This window comes from Sylvia atricapilla, chromosome 5 (genome assembly GCF_009819655.1).
Source record: "Sylvia atricapilla isolate bSylAtr1 chromosome 5, bSylAtr1.pri, whole genome shotgun sequence".
NCBI lineage: Eukaryota > Metazoa > Chordata > Aves > Passeriformes > Sylviidae > Sylvia > Sylvia atricapilla.
This window is the reverse complement of record NC_089144.1, coordinates 24,247,825-24,263,981: the sequence shown is the minus strand read 5'-3', so window position 1 is coordinate 24,263,981 and position 16,157 is coordinate 24,247,825. Positions and strand designations below refer to the sequence as shown.

Genomic DNA, 16,157 nt, shown 5'->3' with positions numbered 1-16,157 from the left:
ATGTAATTTTGAATATTGGAGGCCTTCCAAGATTTAAGGTTTTCATGTCCTTTTCAGGATATACATGAAAACTATTTATGAAGATAATGTGTTGTCTTGAGTTAGGTTTTTGTTTGTTTGTTTGTTTTTAAACTAAAAATGCATCAATACCATTGAGATTGAAGGACAGAAGAGATATTTGAATCACTTTCTTGGGAATGTGCTAAACACTCTCTGAAGAAGTAATCATATACTATATGTGTAACTGCAGAAAATAACTTGGTTTACTTCTACAGTCATACTGACTGGAAGAAATTTCTGAAGGTAGCTCAAATGCTGCTTAGTCAAAACGGGCCAGCTTAGATAAAGTTGCTTAGGGACTTACCCTTTGAGTTCTGGGTATCTCCAGGGACAGAGACTGTTCTGGCTTTCTGGGTGAGGTGTTGCAATGTTTGTCTAAGCCCCCATGGTCAGAAACTTTTCCTAATTTATAATTGTTGCAAATTGTGTACAGTGCTGATTGTCTTTCACTGTGTACCTCCATAGTAGGTTACTATGCAAAGCAAAATAGTTTGCCTTTTTGACAAGTTATAAGTAATTACTTGAAGATGAATACAAATGAAACCTCTTACTATAAATAAAAGATCAGTGATTTCTAAAACTTCAGGTCATATATTCTTTCCTTAGTATGAGTACTAGTACTCCTTAGTACTAGAAAATCAGTACTTGAAGAAATCAGGTATCCTTTGGGGATTATATGACGACTTCTTGTTAGGGAGTACTCATAATGTAATGTGGTGGCACCTCAGGACCATCAAAAGCCCCCTTCTTGCTGTCTTTGTACTCTCAAAACTTCTTGCAGAAGATTGCTACCTAGGAAACCTCATAGTTCACGTATATATAGAGAAACAGAACGGAGCAAAAGTAGAGCAATAGAACAAGTTCTTGGCAAATACAGTGATGAAACTGGAGACATTAAGGATATAATAGATATAGTTCTATTGCCTATCAATACAGTCTTCAACCTGCAGTTTGGCTGTGAAATTCTAATTTTCATTGGTTTCAATTTTGGCAGTCAAAAGAGAATAGGAAAAATGTTTTAGCTGCATTATTTAGCAAACCCATGTATTTTTTGCAGGCAGCCCTGTATACTATACCTGAACACTTTCAGGTTCTGGAAGTGGGATGTAAAGGAGTTTAAAATGCTCGTTGAGAAATGAAAGCAAGTTTTTGAGCATGTGGCAATTACTTTTTTAATCCTTGATTAAAAAAAAGCTTCTGAAATGTAGAATACTTCAAATACTTTCTTAGCTTGACATAAGGCATTAAAACCTTGAATAGGTAACCTTGAGAGAGAATTTTAAGACACTGGAATTGGGAGGCGGGGACATAACAGTTAGGATGGTACCTTATTCTATCAATTTTCTTAGGCCAAGCTCTGTAATGTTTCTTTTCTCTCCCCACTGCCATTGAATCTGGTATATGTCATTGGAGAATCTCATAACAAATGATCTTGGGCTAGGAGGAAGACTCACTTTAAGAACTTGGGCTTTGTAGTAGAAGAATACTTTCCAAATATGAACCAAGTGCGTTTTAGCTTACAGTGGATACCACTTTGTAAAGAGTGCTGAGAAAGAAGTGCCTCACCTCGATGCTGCAGCTGAGGGTCATGTGTTTCGATGTCCCTGTAACAGGACGTCTTGGGTTTTTATGTGGGAGATGACACTTGGTTTCTTTCTTTGTGAAGTCTTAGTTAGCCATTTCTAATACCATTTACTTCTCAAATAAAAGTTAATGTTTTTGCTTTTCATTAAATGTAAAGTTTTACTGCTTTTTCAGTTTTCATTTCAATGAATGACTTTTGCAAGGAAATAATTTTTTTTATGCTGCTTATCTGTTGTCTATCTCATAAACTCATTATGATTCATAAGCTAAGTATGCAGTTGCTCAGCTGCTATTGTATGTATTTATATATAATTATAAATAGTTGTATACAAATATATACATTATACACATAAATAGCTGTATATAAGTATATATAATAAAAGATTTCCAATTTTATATACTCAGGAGTAATAAATGTAACTGCAGAATAACATGGGGGACATTTACCTTCTGTAATTTTTTTTATGGTTAGTCTTGTGTATTACCCATGTAACGTCTATTGCTTTCATATTCCTTTTTGCTATCTGTGCCTGATACAATGACTTTCAGGAGTTCTGTTTTAAAATTGGGTTTTTTTAATCCTCCTTTATATGATATGTGTAAAGAGATTTTAAGATGGAGACTTCTGTAATATTTAGATACTCTTCTGCTGAAAGGCCTTACAGTGAAGCATCTGCCATCTTTCAAAGTGGTTATTTTTGAAAATAAATCTCATTATTCAAGTCAGGTCATCAGGTAGAAAGAATGCAGCTAAATTACCACACATCATTTTTTTTCTTTTTGCACCACTGTTAAGCGTTGGTACTGTTACATACTCTTAAATACTTGTGTATTAAAAATAATTGAGGAAAACACATGTTCTCCAGATGCAATGCAGATTTAGGCATTACAATTAAGGAAATGTCTGTTCAGTCAAAGCCATAGGTATGGAATGTGCCCCTCCTTTCCTGTGCCACAGAACCACATTTTTACAGGGTTTATTTCCTTAGCTCTTCTAGAAGCAGAAGTGAATTGGATACTAGAGTGAATTTTCAGTTGAGCTTAGTAGGGAAGGCTGTTGCAACACTACTTTTATATTCATTCCCTCTCTGCCAGAGTGGCTGCCTTTCTTCCTTGTTTGTGTGAGGTGATAGGTGTTTTGGGATGCTGTTTCACTGTTTGAAGTTACACCGTGGGAATGGTGAGGTTTCATGAGGTGCTGCGAAGGCAGTTTGCTGCTCACATGGCGTAATAGCTCTTTTGTAGCTAAAATTGGTTGCTAACTTCTTGACACCTAGCTATTCTCTAGCTAGATCAATTTGCTTGTCTGAATACTCACAGAAACAGATGAGCACTGATGATACACAGGAGTTTGTGAAAATAACTGGTGTAACATACTGGGAAGTATCTAACCTAAAGATTTAATGAGCATTTGCAGCCAGTACTACCAAGTATCTAGCTATTCAAAGGGGAAGCCGGTTAGATTTTCTTCAAACACTGAAGGGTTTACAAAGTCAAAAACTATGTTGATGTTTGGATAAAGCATCAAGCATTGTATCTTGCATGTATATGAACCTTAGACTGTGCTCCTTGATGTGTCATATATGTCAATGCAAAATTCATTTTGAGTGGTAGATGTCAGAGCAGTTTCACTTTATAAGGAACAACAAAGCTGTATATTGAAAAAGAACAGTACAGCTCAAGCTGAACTCAAATAACAAGTTTAGCTCAAACTCGGAACTAAGTAAAACTAGGTAAGTGTTATGTCCACTATTCCTCCAGTGAGTACAAGAGGTATCCCTTATTTTGAGTGTGACTTACAGATCTTAGGAGAATTCAAACTTGCCTCATTTACATCAGTCTGTGTTAATATTTATGTGACTAGGAGCGAATTGTGAGAAAACCCTGTAGCTACCTCTGAATAGAGTTAAGTGGGTCAAGACAAACCCATTTGTTTAGTTGCCTGCAGACAGGTTTTCAACAAGAACTACACAGAAGGTATGACTGAGAACAGAGCTCTCTAGACCCTGCTGTTCCTGGGGCTCCCTTCTGGATGTAATCTCTCACCATCTTTTTTTCGCCAAATACAAGTTGCTGTGAGTGGGAGATTTATTGTGTGTTGTAAGATAGCAAGGGTACCCTCAGGAATCCAGAACGTAAATGCATAACGTACAATGCTTTGAGGCTGCTGTAACAGTGATAAAAGTAACTTTGGGAAGCTCTTTTTTCCCCCCCTGCGATTAGCAACAAAGTTGTCTTTGAGTGGAAATTATCGTGGGAATCTTTTGCACACCCTTTCTCTTCTTCCTTCCCCTCCCTCCCAGATTTTCGTGCAATTTCTTAGATAAAAAGGGCTTTTAGTATCTATTTCACTATTTCATTTTTATTGCTTTGGAGCAGTGAACTTTGACCTGTTGTGAGTGTAGAGGAAGGAGTGGGTCTTACTGCTGCAAAGAGCTCACAGCTGAGTTTCTGAATTTGAAATGACGGATGTGTAGGAAAGAGTAAGGGTGAGTGTGTGGTTTCACTGCATCCTGCCGATCGACGTGGTTTTTTTCTGTGCAGCATGAACGCTGATTGAAGCAGTGAGCTGTCAGGATGCCTAGCAAATACAACTGTGAAATAACTGTGTTTCAGTCGAGTTAAAAGGGGGGGGAAGAAAAATGAAAGAGGGACAGTTTTAATGTCTCTGTTCCTGTTAGATGCACCTTAGCAGCGTGCGAGGAGCGAGCTGCCTCGGCGGAGCTGGAGCTGACAGTGGCACTGCAGAGCCCTGCAGTGGGAGCACTCCTTGACCATATATAGGCACAGACAGCGCGCAGGTCGGCCTTCTCCAACCAGTGTCACTTCTGGTGTGCCACGAACAGGAAGAGTGATCTCGGGGCATTTGAAGCTGCTATGTATGACTTCTTAAAAATAAAATACACTTCAGAATGTCTTAGGCTGGAAAAGATACAGAAGTAAGATTTCTCTATGTACGTGATGGGTTTCATGCATTGAGAAAAATTAAATTGTGAAAGGAAGGCAGAAGTGTGGAAAAAATAGAAGTTTAGCATAACTGCCACCATTCTGTACATTATTACATTGCCCTTTGCTTGTGTAGGCTGAAAACTGCAGATATTGTTGTAACTGGGTGTAGGCATTTGTTGATAGACCAACTGTTTTAATCTCTAGCAGAATAAAGAATTAGGCATAATGCCTAATAATCATGTTCATCACATACAACAATTCTGTCATTTTCTCTTTTGCTAGGCTTCTCTGTATGAACTTTTACCTTAATTGAAATAGTTTACTTTATAAAATCAATAAGCTTGTAGGTTTTGATAAGCTTTTAACTGATGTGATGGGTAGCATTTGGCTTCACTTGAATTGTGAAAGTCAATCTTGCTATCTCTTACCTAGTGAGAGCAGACTTCAATTTAAGCAAGACTGAGAGTGGTGTAAATGTGAAAACTAGATGAAGAGAGTGGCTGCAGTGGGGAATGCTTCTCTTCTAAGTGTTTCAGAAGTAATTTTGATGCTTTTTTTAAACTTGCTCTCAGCTTCTGCGTAATTTGTCCAAATTTTAATGCTCAAACCTTCACAAAGACACGATCAATAAAAACATATATAGATCAGAGGTTTTTGCATTCAAGAAATTTAATATAGAAAATGTGTGGTTCCTTACACAGGTTTGTGGTGAAAGCTGGTTTTTTTGTAAATCACTGGTGATCAGATGTTCTGGATTAGTGAAGTCTGAAGTTTATAGTTCCTTGCCACTCTGAAGACTTGAAGCTGAAAGCTGTCTGTAAATCAAATCTACATCAATAAAACACTGTCTTAAACTTCAGATAGTGTTTTGGGAGTAACTACAGTAATAAGTGGAGAAATTTCAGGTATTTTACGTCTTTGAGTTTTCTAGAGGAAGACTCAACTGTAACAATTTTTTGTTACTTGCTGATACATGTATAAGTTTCTTGTAGTGTGTGTAAAGGTACCTTGAATGGAGTAAGGTTTTGTCATTTGAATTCTTTAGATATTGTGATGTTTCTGTGTTGGCTTGCTCAAATCAATTTTTTAAAGTCTCAATGCATTGAATAATCAGCATTGGTTGCAACTGTAATGCACCTGATTCTTTTTCTTAAAGCTTCTCAGCAGATACAACTTCCTAGCTCAGTTTAACTAAAAAGCAGTTTAGCCTTTTGTCTGTCACTTTGTATTACAAGTTATGTACATTTTTAATGTATATTTTTAGTTGCCCATGAACATCATATTTTATATGGACTATCCCATTGTTTTAATTGTGCTTCTCCAAGTAATAGCTGAGCCAAAGGCTTTTTGCTGCCCAAGGGGGGAGATGCTAATCTCGTCAAGGTTCTTGGAAGTGCATTCATTTATCCTTCAGTATCAGTCTGGGTTGAAAAACAGAGGCCCCCTCTAGAGCATTTATTTCTGCAAAACTTCAGTGGCAGTAAATCTGTAAGTGCTTTTTAGTTCTACTGTGTTAAGTGCGACTACTGGATTTAATTCTTTCATATGGGCTTCCTGTATGTATGAATTGGGGAGATAATGACTTTATCAGATACTCATCACAGAGAAGTTAATTCAGTTTAACTTCTCAAGAAGAGTGAATTACTTTTAAATCGGCTTCACAAAGGCAGGTTAGCAAAATGCAGAGAGTGTCTTAGCTGACACACTCTCAACTTCTGAAAACACATTAGATTTTTTTGCTTTTCTAAACATACTTTACTTGATGAGGTATTCATTCCAAATTTGCATGATTGTGTTTATCTATTCTATAAAAAGTGTCATCTATGATGAATTTTCACACTGAAAAACCTGTCAGTGAGAAATTGAATTGACTTGTAAAATGTTTGTAAAAAGTAATGTCTAGGTTGGTCTGTCCTTAGGACATTTGTTACTACTGAATGCTTTTGAATGAGTATTACTTATAGTGTAGCTAATCTGACTGATAAGAACAGTTTTTATTGATAATGAAAAAAAATAAGCATAGCCAGATTTATATTACCGAAACAGCTGAAAATGAGGTAGTTCTACAGTTTTAGTATAGACCTAGTGTATCACTTTACAGATGTTACCAGTTTAAAGCATGTGGTCATTCAGGGTGCAGTTTGGCACCCATGTTTTGCTTAATTTTGCTTCTATAGCTGCTGCCTGCCCAAAACTGCTGGACCTGTTATTTTACAGGTCCAATCTCCAAGTCTTGTTTCGCTGCTTGCCCAGAACTAACCTGACCTTGACAGGGGTAAGCAGTCCTGTTCTTCACCTGAAGTCAAAGAATCAAGAAATTATGTTCCTTCATCTTGAGTTGGGACTCAGCCCGGTGGTAGTCATGATGAAATCATGCAACTAAATACTTAGGCCTGATCCCTGACCCTGTTAATTGGTGTCATGGTTTAACCCCAGGCAGCCACCAGCCCCACAGAGCCATTCAGTCACTGAGTGGGACTGGGGAGAGAATCAGGAGGGTAAAAGTGGGAAAACTCATGGGTTGAGATAAAGTCAATTTAATAAGGAAAGCAAAAGGTGTGCATGCAAGCAAAGCTAAACAGGGAATTGATTCACTGCTTCCTATGGGCAGGCAGCTGTTCAGCCATCTCCAGGAGAGCAGAGCCCCATCACATGTAACGGTGACTTGGGAAGTCAAATGCCATCACTCCAAAATCTCCAGCCCTTCCTCCTTCTTCCCCCCTCTTTATATACTAAGCATGATTTGATATGGTGTGGAATATCCCTTGGTCAGTTGGGGTCACCCATCCTGTCTCTTCCCAAACTCCCAGGCACCTCCAGCATCCTTGTCAGTGTGTCAGTATAAAAAGCAGAAAAGACCTTGGCTCTGTGTAAGCCCTGCTCAGCAACAACAAAAACAGCTATTAGCACACACTGTGTTCAGCACAAATCCAAAACAGTCTCCTACCAGCAACTGTTAAGAAAATTAGTTCTGCCCCAGCCAAAACCAGCACAATTGGTCATTTGATAAAATGTGCTGGTGATAGAACCTTGGAGCCTGCCTTGCTCTTCTCCTTCGTAAGTGCTTTAAACATACCATAGTTTAGCTTTATTTCACATTCTTTGTGTTACTTTGGCTTGAGCATTGAGCTGAGTATGGTGCCTTGACTTCAGCAAGAGGTGGAGGAGTGTGCAGATTGGTTTGGATAATGTTGGAAAGGAAGATAAGTTTACATTCTTTTAATTCAAATGAGACAATCCAAATTGCTTTAATAAGTAGCCATGGAAGAAGATGCTCTTGCCTCTCTGTGTCTTTGAGAAGAGTGAACTCTACGGCGTTTATCTCAGTATAATGCAACTTCATGTTTATATGGAAAGAGTTCTGATGATAGGTATTTAAGGTAGCAGACAAAGGCTGTCTGCAATCCAAAATGCAGCATTTAGGTTAGAAAGTTGGGAACTGACAACTTTTCTGTTTCCATTATCCAGCTCCGAATGATCATGTCCATTTAGTGATCTGAAAGCTGCCTGGGCTGGTCACATGAGATTTCATGAGGGTTGAACACTTCTAATGAGGCAGCTAAGTGCTCTCCTAGGACACTTCAACTTGAACCACCTCTCCTGGAGACGTTGTCTGAAATTTGGGCCCTGTCAAGAAACAGGGGCCCAAACACTGGCTGTATTGCTACTCTCAGCTGTAAAAGCTGTTTTCTTGTCAGTTCAAGAGCTCTGGCATACTCAGACAGTTCTTTTGTAGTTTCAAATACAAAGAAATGTGTAGATGTGATGCATTCTTTGGTTATTTTTAGATATTGTTCATGAAATGTGAGCTTCTCAAACACCTTCATTTTAAACAGTGCTCCCAGACACTGAATTTTCCAGCTCTTCATTCCATAGATACATGATAGAAGGTGTTGGAAGGGGAAACTCTGGTTCAGGTAGTATCCTGTATTTGAATAGCAACACCATATCAAGGATGCAAGAGAGCTTTATGTGTCTGGTGAACTTGGATAACTGTAAAGGATAGGAACTTTTGCCAGGTTAAGTTAGGGAATCAATATTTAGTTAGTTAGTTTTCATAATGGATGCTTTTAACAGTGCAAGGGGGGGAAAGAATGAATGAAAGCGTATCTGAAGTGACATTCTGCAAGTAAGGTAATAGTTGAGAAGTTTAAAAGTTGTTTCACATTTAGAAAGTGTTTTTGTGGGTTTTTTGCAAGCACATGTGTCTGTGGCTGTGTAGTGAACCAGCTCGGGGACCTGGTCTGAAAAAAAAGAGCAATAATTTTCCTGATTTTGCTCACTGTGCTGCTGTACAAGGGCTTGTGCAAACAGAAGGAGAGAGAAAACCAGGGCAGGTGTGCATACTTTTAGTGGAAATGTTGGCTTGTGCTGTGTTTTCTCTACAAGAAGTTGTGGCTGAAGGCCATTAATTGCTAATTAAGATCTCAAGGTCTTTAAGCTTTATCTGCTGGTACTGTGGTACTAAGAGGTCTTAAGTAGATGCAGGTGAAATCAAAAGCTTTAGTGTCTATGCAGTGTTTTTAAGCTTACTCTGTCAGTTTGGACCTTTTGGAAAGTATAGAACCAAATTATGTGTAGTAAAATTGGAAGAGAAGCTTTAAAGATCAAATGCATCTTCATCATGATTTTGGCTCTGTTGGATTGTGCATTGATTCCCAGGCATCCATGGACTGAAAGCTGACATAGATTTTGAACATGTGATCTTATTTGTTTTATTCATCTTTTCCTGTTTGTCAGCAATAGAAAACATGTATGACTCAATTTCACTATCTGTTTCCATCACATATAATCTCTATTCTGTTTGAAGAGGTGGAACTTTATATATAGTCTGTGTTTTTAATAAAGACCAAGTAGTTGAAATAATGTGAACAAATATGTGAAACAGTGGGAGTTGTATAATTTCATGTCTGGCTGTTAAAACTACATAATGTATAACTGCTTTGAACAGGAATGAATGCAAATATATACAACCACATGATTGTTTTTGTATTTAAGGTGCGTATAGCAGCAAAATTCATAATTCATGCTCCTCCTGGAGAATTCAACGAGGTGTTCAATGGTGAGTATCTGTCTGCTCTGTCCTTTCATTTAAGGCATCTATATCCCAAATTGTGTTGCTGATTATTCTCCTGAATTTCATGTGGCTTATATTGTAGCAGCTCCTTTGCTGTAAGGGGTGGTTTTGTAGCTGGGCATGATAAGCTCTGCAGTCATAAGACAACTTGAAATTTAAATGCAAAACAAGGGAAGTACTACTTTTCTTTGTGATGTGAGAACAAGCTTTGTTTCTGTTCTCAATGAGTCATGAATTAAGAGTTACAAGGGTTTCTGTTTAGAAGACACATAGTCTTATTTTTCATCTTTGATAGACAATTATATTTTTCAACAAAAATTAAACTAGCTGAAATTAAAATGATCCTCTTTTTAAAAGAAGGAATATTATTATGAATACTTTAACTTGAATACACAAAAGATTACTGCTTAATGCCAGTATATTAATCTTCTCCAAACATTTCTAACCTTCTAATTCTGGGCACACTCCATTTTAGTGAGTGTATTGGTAAACTGAAAGGAAACTTACAATAAGCTTCTTTCAACTATTGTTGTCTGAACTTTACCTAAGATGTTATTTTTTAAAAAAATTGTTGCTTGTCATCAGGATATTTAGGCATACATATAGTATAAAAAGGTAGGCTTTATAGATGTGGCTTACATGTTCCTGAATGTTTCTGAAGCTATTTAAGTAAAAAAGTAAATTTAGTATACTAAACCTGTAGTCAGTGTCAGACTGGAGAGAGCTTAAGTTTACTAAAGAATGCAAGGCTTTTAAAAGTACCTTGTTCTTAGTTAAACTGTGGCCAGCTGGTTATTATTTAAAATTAGTGTTTCATTTCTGAAGTGAGCAGCTTACTAACTCAGCTTTCTGAAGATTATTAAAATTTCTCAGAGTAGTACTGCTTATAAACTATTGTTATGCTATTTCACAGTTGCAACTACCTGTTCAGAGTACAATGTGTTTGAAAACACACAACGAACATTTGATCACAAATGCCTGACCAATGTTCAGTGAGATTCAGGCTGGCTTCTTAAAAAGAGAGAGAAAGCTTTTCATTCCAGTTCTGTAAATTGTGAGGTTTTTTGAGTATGTGAGGTGTTTTTTTCCTTTGGGGTAATTTGTGTTTTGGTTTGGGTGGGGGAGTTTCATTTATTTCAGGAGGGTTTGCTTGTTTGTTTTTTAAAGAAAAAAATACCTTAAATATATTTCAGATTTTTTTCTCTTTTCACTTGAATGACATTTTGTAAATATTTCTAACAGGTTTAATATGTTCTGGCATGACTAGTGATTGGTTAATTAATGAGCAGTGAATTAAATTGTTATTAAAACATTGCCTAGTAAAGTACATAAATGAGAAATTTGCTGCACAATAAATACTAAGTAATTTTCAGGAGAATGTTGACTTTATATTCATATGTTTCTTATATCATGGTAGAAAAAAATGCTGTTGTGGTGTGTAATCCTCTATAAGTGTCATTTAGGAAAGAGACTAAAAATGGCAAGGCTTAAAAACCAGTAAGTTCAATGCATAAGTGTCATCAGAATACAGGAACAATAATATTGTGTGAGGGGGTTGGTAATATACATTTTAAAGGAAACTTGGTAGAATTCTGTGCTGTTCTCATTCAAGAGCTTCTCTAAAAACTAGATTGACAGATTCTTAGAGCTTGTAGAATAAAGCTTATATCTATTTGCCAGATTGTCTTGGAAGAGATCAATTTCTATACTATTACTTTCATTTTATTCAGTCAAAATTATAAAATATGAAGCAATAAATTTCCTACCTAGTAATCTCTGTGGGTATGGAGTAGTTTGGTTTTTTTGTTTTGTGCAGTCTGTTGACATTTTTTATGTATCTGAAACAAGTTTCTGCATTGACTGTACTTATATGTTGTAAATATCTCCTTTCAGATGTTCGGTTGCTGCTTAATAATGACAATCTTCTCAGGGAAGGAGCAGCCCAGTAAGTACCAGCTGTCACATACTTAGTTGCATAAAAGCAAGATGTTTTTTCAGTAGGACTTGCATAATCAGTAAGCAGTTTGTTTTAAGATGTGTGCTTGGCAAGTAAAACCCTATTGTGTGTGTTGGGCATCTTTGATTAAGATTAAATTCTTGGCAGAGGAGAGATCTGTGTTGTATCCTAATGATGAGAGCAACTTTATTTTCTGTTTCATGGTAGATGTTACTTGAACATCTGTAAGATTCTGCATCCTTAGGCCCTACTTCTGTATCAGAACATTATGCCTACTGTACTTTCATGCCAAAATTAGTTTCATCTGTAAGAGTGGAGGTATGTGGCTTAGTAGGTTGGATCCCTGTGGAAGTTAAACTTTATCTGTTCCTCCAGTTTCCATGGGTTACTGTAAAGCTTAGGTGGTTGTCTGTATCAGGTCATTTCTGAATGTAAAGTTTTCCGTAATGGTTTTTGGAATCTGTAATACAAGCACTGAGTGAACCAAAGCAATTCCAAGAACTTTGGCCTGCTAGGTGAAGCATTGATACAATTTTTTAATGCATCATTGCCCAGATTATTAGCTATTATTTAGATCCCTACTTAGTGCTACTAAGGAAAAATATTGTGCTTGATGCAGGCTTTTTTTGTTTGTTTTTTTTTTTTCTCTTGTAGTGCATTTGCACAGTACAACTTGGACCAGTTTACTCCTGTAAAAATTGACGGTTACGATGAACAGGTATGAACACAATGAAATACTCGGAATCTTCCTTAAACTGTTAAAGATATTCTGGTACTGGAACAGTTCTTGGCAAAAAAAAAATAAAAGAAATGCATCTTTCCTCCCAAAACTCTCTAGGGGCACTAGAGATTGTGCCCCTTCAGTAGTACCAGTACCAGTCCCATGAGTTAATCACTCAGGGGTGTCTAAAGAGCTTGCAATTTTAATCTGAGATGTTGGTTGAATTCAACATTTTGAAGGTGCAAAAACAATTTGCTCCATCTTTAATAGCAGAAGACATGAATTTCTGTTTTGCACTGTTTGTTGCAGTAAGAGGGTAAGATTCAAGATTTGTTTTTCTGAGGCAGTGTATCATATTTGCATTCTCCTCTCTTGCTGTATGCATATTTTGTTTAAAATGTAAGTCTTTGAACATGATTAAGATCCCATTAAATGCAGGATATAATAAGTTTTGGCATGGCATTCTTTTTATTTTTTACTGAATAGCAAATGTTATTAACTAATTTTATGATTCAATAAATTGTATATAATATAAATGTATATAAATGAAAAAATTAACTTAAATTTTATAATACAGGTTTTGATAACAGAACATGGTGATTTGGGAAATGGAAAATTTCTGGATCCCAAGAACAAGATTTCTTTTAAATTTGATCACTTAAGAAAGGAGGCTACTGATCCTAGACCCCATGAAGTTGAAAATGCCATAGAATCCTGGAGAAATTCAGTTGAAACAGCAATGAAAGCATATGTGAAGGAACATTATCCAAATGGTGTCTGCACAGTAAGTGCTAAATTACATAACCACTGTACCACTATAGATAAATATAAATTTCAAAAGGGAACTGTTTGTAAACCAGAAAGACAGGCAGTTTTCACTGTAAAGAATTTATTCCTGTTGGGGGTTCATGAGAAATGCAGGGAAGCTTCAGAAATTTAATGCTTCAGCTGTTGGATTATTAGTGGATGGTTACTTCAGGTCATAGTAAAGGTTTACCTCTGTATGTAAGCATTTTATTTGAATTTCTTAATGCATTTAGACATTTTGTGCACTACTGCAGGTTGTTCCTGCTGATCTTGGCTATTTGGCTGGTTCCTTAGAAGGGGAGAAAAATTCCACAGCATAGAAATGTCTGCCTTGGCTTGGTTTACTGACAAAACTGTCTTAGTAAAACAAACTGGTTTTGCTCCATCATGTCTCCTATATATCCAAGTGCTTATTCTTATCACTAGAATTGGTGGTTCTGATAGCTTCTTAAAATAAAACCTCTTAGTCTGGACTAAAGTAGTATTTGCTTGCTGTAACAAGCCCTGTGACTATTTAAATCTCAGCAAACTGATCTATTGATAGCTGTTCTGTGATTTATCTTGATGTGACAGAAAAAATAACTAGTGGGGGGGAAAAAGTAAATCAGCTGCTGAGTGAACAAGTTGAATCAGATTCCCAAGCAGTCAGATGAGTTCCAGTTCCCGTAAAGGAAATGTGATTGGATGTTTGCTGAGATAATTTTTAGTAGTATTTGATTTGGGGAGATAAAGCAGAAGAGAGGACCAAACCCACCCTTTTTGCTATTCTGTACAGGTGTCAATTGTCATATGGTTGGTAGAACAACTGGTGTTTGAAAACCAGCTGATAATAAATATATATTGTCTCAGTAGTCAGTCATTGTTACAGGCTTAGATTTCCTGTAGTGCTAGAAAAAGAAGTTCACAATATATAAAGTTTAGGTAAGATGACGGACCTTCAGGTTTCTTAATCTTAGATTTTGTTCTGCATTGTAATAAATACTTTATTGTTTCATGTACAGAATATTATGTATACCCATAATGGTTATAAAATGAAATTTTACAGTTTATGTAGCAATACTAGAACCAGATATCTAAGCAGTTTGAGCAAGATCTACTCAAACTTTGACTCTGTTCTTATTTTTACCTTTTTTTTTCCTCTCCTATTTAAGGTGTATGGTAAAACAATTGATGGACAGCAAACCATTATTGCATGCATAGAGAGCCATCAGTTTCAAGCAAAAAATTTTTGGTAAGTTTCTGTATGGATCCACAGACAGTACAACACAGCAAACTGAGTAAGTGTCATTACACTGATAATCGTTAGTTCAGAGAAGAAAGGGGATGCATATGTTGTATGGGATCTTCCTTCTCCCTCCGCCCCACTCCTAAGTTTTTCTGTCAGAACTGTAGAAATCACTTCCTTTATGATAAGTAAAATGGCTGATTATGTATCTGCATCTCCTTTGCAGAACTTTGCAAAATTCCATATCACACATATGACATATGTGATTAATTTTCCTGACACCAGTACTCATGGCTGTCTTCCCTAATACAGTTGCTTTGGCTTGTTTTGCTTCCTTTGTGGCTGGCAGAATAAACCCAGCTCCTTCTAGTTTGAATTTCTCAAAAGAAAGAAGGTGACCAAAACCACTTTATAGTGGGACTTAAGTGATCAGTTTAGGGGTTAAACAGATAAAGGTGATTTTGGGTGAAATAAATTCTTAAAAACTACAGATGCTTTTTTTTTTTTTTTTTTTTTTTTTTTTTTTTTTTTTTTTTTTTTTCCTCCTGGACTTGGTTGAATGATGTTTTCCACAGTCTAGAGTAAACTTTGGGTTGCTCCATACAGGAAACTGGCCAATTGACATAAAATATCACAGTATCAGGAATGGGTTAAGGAGGTCATATTCCAAAAGATAACTTATATTGCTGTTGTCAGGAGCAAGGTATTTCATTATTTGGTTTGCTATTTTGCATTTACCTGCAATTTATATTAGTAATCCCACAGGTAATGAATGGAAGTACCGAAATCTTCAGGTTTTAATTCTGAAGGTGGATATTACATATCCATAGTAATTTCAGCAAGTGTATGTATGAGTTAAATTATTTGTCCAGTACACTGATTTTTATTGAATTCGCATAGATAATAAGTATTTTCTCTTTTTTACTTAAATTTGACTAGTTAAGTCTGCATGTTAGCTAGTTAACATCAATATTAGAAGTAACTTGAAATAATACTAGTATTTTTAGTTTGGAACTACAAATGAATTTTGATATTCCAAATAATTAATTTTGTAGTCTTTAAAGAAGAGGAACAGATATGCAGCAACCTTTTATAGATGGAGAAAATATTTATTGTAAATTTTCTTTATTAAAGTTATGGTTGGACATCTATGGTAAATATCGACCATGTTTTTAAGAGTTTTCCAGGGGTAGTCAAAATCTAATTCTTGCTCTTAGCAAGTTGTAATAAATGCATATTGGTTTGGGAGACTTAGAGATGGAGGAATGGATTCCAAGTTAACCAGATTCCTCAGTTATCCAGCTGTATGGCTGGATATCCAGCTCAAGCCACAGCCAGTACTTACTCTCAAGGTGTTTCAGCTTTTTAGGCATTTGGAAGTCTGTCAGCCTACTATAAAAGTAAGTTTGTTGGAAGATAGAAAACCAATATATAACAAAGAAAAATACTTTGTGATTATTTGAAATACTATCAACGTAGTAGGATAGATGGCTTATTAAAGAAAGAAGAAGAAAATTAATCTCTTACAAAACATTCTAATTCAGCCTAGATAAATAAAGAAATGGTGTTGTTTTTACCTTAGAGGATTTCCTACAGAAAAATCCTTCTGAACTTGACTTTTTTTTTTGTAATAGCAACTTAAGGACAAAAAAGATATCCCCGAGTGGAAACACTGTGGTCATCTTAACTTCAAGGGACCACATATTGGCTGAGAAGCAAGCAAATCTGTTAGCTAGCCATTGAATCCCTGGCATTCAAAAACTAGAATTGCACCTAA

At 36.2% G+C, this 16,157-nt stretch overlaps 1 protein-coding gene across 2 annotated transcripts in view; it reads left to right on the top strand.

The window, feature by feature from the left end:
• CAPZA2 (capping actin protein of muscle Z-line subunit alpha 2) overlaps positions 1-16,157 on the top strand; it is a 31,105-nt gene that overhangs the window by 4,542 nt on the left and 10,406 nt on the right. The window contains exons 2-6 of one of the 2 annotated variants that reach the window (XM_066318987.1): positions 9,592-9,655; positions 11,564-11,615; positions 12,282-12,345; positions 12,926-13,132; positions 14,307-14,386. In XM_066318987.1, the coding sequence (XP_066175084.1) occupies positions 9,592-9,655; positions 11,564-11,615; positions 12,282-12,345; positions 12,926-13,132; positions 14,307-14,386 (467 nt within the window). Of the gene's footprint in view, positions 1-9,531; positions 9,656-11,563; positions 11,616-12,281; positions 12,346-12,925; positions 13,133-14,306; positions 14,387-16,157 lie in introns of those variants that run through there. The other variant, XM_066318986.1, reaches the window with a different exon arrangement.